This window comes from Limulus polyphemus, unplaced genomic scaffold (assembly GCF_000517525.1).
Source record: "Limulus polyphemus unplaced genomic scaffold, Limulus_polyphemus-2.1.2 Scaffold2737, whole genome shotgun sequence".
NCBI classification, from domain to species: Eukaryota; Metazoa; Arthropoda; class Merostomata; order Xiphosura; family Limulidae; genus Limulus; species Limulus polyphemus.
This window is the reverse complement of record NW_013668347.1, coordinates 20449-24326: the sequence shown is the minus strand read 5'-3', so window position 1 is coordinate 24326 and position 3878 is coordinate 20449. Positions and strand designations below refer to the sequence as shown.

The window sequence follows — 3878 nt, the reverse complement described above, 5'->3', positions numbered from 1 at the left end:
GTGACCGTCTTATATAAACAAGACTAACACATATCTAGTAAACGCTAGAGCATTCATGAAGGAACAGGATATTTCTAGAAGTCAATGGCGTGTTACTATCGCCACGTGACTTCCGCTGTCGTAACAGTGCTTTTATCTGTTATCAGAAATTCCAGATAGAAGAAAGTAAAACGCCAGCTGTTGTCGTGACACAATGTTTTAATTGCCAATGATGCGGACATATTACAACAGCCTGTAAATCTGTGGGTTACGGTGGAGATCACCATAACTCAATTTGCACGATAAAAAACAAAACTGTAATTGTAAATAATAGCACACGGCAAATTACAAAGAAATTAAAACAAGATACAACATGATAACCAAACTACAGAAACATACACAACACATGGAAAGAAACTACACAGTAAACAAACATCTCACTCAAAGAAACAACACAAAATTAACAAAGATAGCGACAAATGAAAGAAACTACAAAATGACAATCTGACATAACAATTGGACAAATGAAAACTCAACCGCAAAATATAGCATACCCAGAAATAATAAAAAAACACCCGTAAGTTTATTTACAACCACATAAAATAACCTGATAATAGAAGCTGCCAAAACACTGTATTCGATTTTATCGGTGAATATCAAAACCCTCTAACGTCTAAACCAACAAGACTACGTTGCTCTACTTTTTTCAACATTCAAGAAACACTTTACAATTATTATTCTTTACATAATACAGCAACTCATGGATTTTCTTCTCGCTTAAAAATACACGATACAATACAACAATATCCAGGGTTATCTTACAAAAAGAGGCCACTTGTAGCTAGATCTTAATAATGTCATTTAAATTAAGATATCAAAAGTCTATTTAAAGGGTATTTATGTCTAGTGAAAACTGATGATTTGTCGATGAATTGTTTGTGAAGTGTAGAACTGTTACACAATTAAATTAAGATAAGTGGCAAAAAAGCAATAAATGCTACAAGTGTTACATTTATGGACATGGCCTTGAAGAGAGAAGTAGAGTTAGTGTAATTACTGCGAAGTGTTTGAGTCCTAATTTCGTGATGTGATTCGTCTAGCATTTAACAGGAAATTAACAAATCGTCAAGGCAGGATGTAAAATGGTCTCAGGTGGCGCAAAACACGACGAAACACCGATAATATTCTGATGTAAAACAACGATTTATAAACATAATTAAGTGATTTATTCATGATGAAACATACAATAACTTCATTATGCTTATCAATCGTTGTATGACTACTTGTTATTATATTAACATAATATGCTTCCTTACTAAAGATTTCAGTTGATAATAAAGGTTAGGTTAGGTTAGTAATTTAAAACATCAAATTGCTTATGAATGGATTACACATCCTGACAAGTTTTCAGTTTTTAATAAAAATTAGGTTAGTAATGTAAAACATCAAATAGCTTATGAATGAATTAAACATCCTGACAAGTTTTCAGTTTTAGTAAAGGTTAGGTTAATATTGTAAAACATCAAGTAGTTTATGAATGGATTACACATCCTGACAAGTTTTCAGTCTTTAGTAAAGGTTAGGTTAGTAATGTAAAACATCAAATAGCTTATGAATGGATTACACATCTTGACAAGTTTTTCGTTTTTAGTAAAGGTTAGGTTAGTAATGTGAAACATCAAATAGCTTATGAATGGATTAAACATAACAAATTTTCAGTTGATTGTAAAGTTAACATGTTAGAGAACTGCCATCTCATGTGACATGGGTTAAAGGTGTAGGTAGTTACTAGCTATAATTAGGTTCTTTACTGGTAGCTTCAGGTAGTATTTTATTATATATAGTTGCCATTTTTGTTTGTTGTTAAGCGCAAAACTACAAAGGGGTTATTTCTGCTGTGCCAATCACGATTACCGAGACCCGGTTTTTAGCGTTATAAGGCACCGGGAAGCATATATTTGGTTAATGTTTAACTTTTCAAAATATTTTTAAGTTTTGGCAATATGTTATCTTTCGATGAAACATATATTTTTATTGTTGTTAATATCTTACAAAAAATATTGACTATCTGATCGCACTTGGTAAGTTTAAATAGTTTATTTGTGTATCTTTAGTTTTAGTTATGCCAGGTACTGTACTTATTTATGCTGGTTTTGTTTTAAAAACTGATAAAACAAAAGGCTTTTACATTTAACAAAAAAAGCATTATTTTGACTGATGAGAAAGATTTTCTAAATTGAAAATACATTTTTAAGTTGAAATATAAGTACTATAAATAAAGGGGATATTTCGTCTTAAGAGCAGCGTGTCTGAAAATTATGTAAATAATTTTATTTATTTAAGTTCAGGAAACTGTTAATATAATTTCCGGACATTCTGTATGCATCTTGAATATCAACATTATCTAAACCATTATTTCTGAGAAGTCTCTGCGCGTGTGTGTCCATTTATAACTGGCGAACCGTTGGTCCCATTTTCACCAATCTCCCTCTGGGAATGACACAACATGTGAAACCACTATGTAACTTTAACGGGAACGTTTTGAATAACTAGTTAAAAGTTTATAACATCATAAAATCTAAACCATTATTTGTGAGAAGTCTCTGCGTGTGTGTGTCCATTTATAACTGGCGAAACGTTGGTCCCATTTTCACCAATCTCCCTCAGGGAATGACACAACACGTGAAACCACCTATGTAACTTTAACGGGAACGTTTTGAATAACTAGTTAAAAGTTTATGACATGCTTGTACTTCTGTAATAACTTATACCAGCAGAACTGCTAAACATCTTCAATAAAAGCTTGTTAATAATAATTAGTGACATTAAAATATTTTCAGTATAATATATTTCTTGCGTATTAGTGAAAAGTTTTAAACATTCATTTTTTCAAATATTTGTTCAGTTTATTTTAATTTCACACTGTATCCAGTAAATGATTAACTTTTCTCTATGTAACATACCTTTTGAGATAGTAGTGATATTTTGATCATAAGTATATAAACTACCGCATGGTTGTAACATATTTCTGTACACACACATGCAATTTAAGATATTTATGTAATAATATGTGAAACACAACCGTGTTGTTCATGGTGGGTCCTGAGGAAGAGCTCTGGATTGCAGAGTTGGCTTCAAATCACAACAAAATAATCATAGTATTTTAAGCTGTGGTGCGTTATAAGAGTGACAACTAATCCCTTCTCATAGACAGTGGGTGGTAGGGTTCTGTTGATTGGCTACCTTCCTTTTGGTCTGTACTTCAAAATTAGAACTGCGGAAGAAAGTCTTAGTAGATTTGTCATAAATACAAATTAAAAACTGCTCATGCCAGACACAGATTGTCATACACAGTGTTCGTTTTCTGTTTAGTAAAAACTATACAGTAAACTGAAAACATTGGACAAGTTAAAACTATTTCAAACACAAATTACCTTTTCAGTCTCTGCATAAACAGTCCACAAAAGCAACACTACAAATATTGAATCAAACCTATTTAACATCTTTGCAGTGCGGTTACCAAGGTAGAAAATTTACTTAAATATCTTTTATCAACCTTTAGCTGGGCTTGGCAATGTCATAGTTGTGGTTCTATCACGTGCATGAAAGTTCCCATCCGGTGATAGGTTTGTCCTTGAGACAATCTGGTGTTTTCTCAGAAGTCGTGTAGAAAAAAAACAACTGGGAATCACACCCATACTTTAATGTTGACCAAACCTGAACAAGAATTGTTACTGTAGCTCGAGTTTGAAGTTTTGTTGTTTTTCAGTGTAAAGCTACACAATGTGCTATCTGCGCTCGAGGAACTGAATCCCAGATTTTAACACATTCTAATTTCGCAAACGTACTTCTGACTCACCAGGAGAGATTGCTGCTAATTTCTAAGTTTATTCGAAGAT

General features: G+C 32.4%; 1 protein-coding gene across 2 annotated transcripts in view; it reads right to left on the bottom strand.

Annotated features, from left to right (window-relative positions):
• Positions 1–3571, bottom strand: part of LOC106467782 (gamma-interferon-inducible lysosomal thiol reductase-like) — a 12905-nt gene extending 9334 nt beyond the window's left edge. The window contains exon 1 of one of the 2 annotated variants that reach the window (XM_022395970.1): positions 3414–3571. In XM_022395970.1, coding sequence (XP_022251678.1) covers positions 3414–3482 — 69 coding nt within the window. In that variant the 5' untranslated portion in view covers positions 3483–3571. The remainder of the gene's footprint in view (positions 1–3413) is intronic. The other variant, XM_013928158.2, reaches the window with a different exon arrangement.
• Positions 3572–3878: the final 307 nt, after the last annotated feature.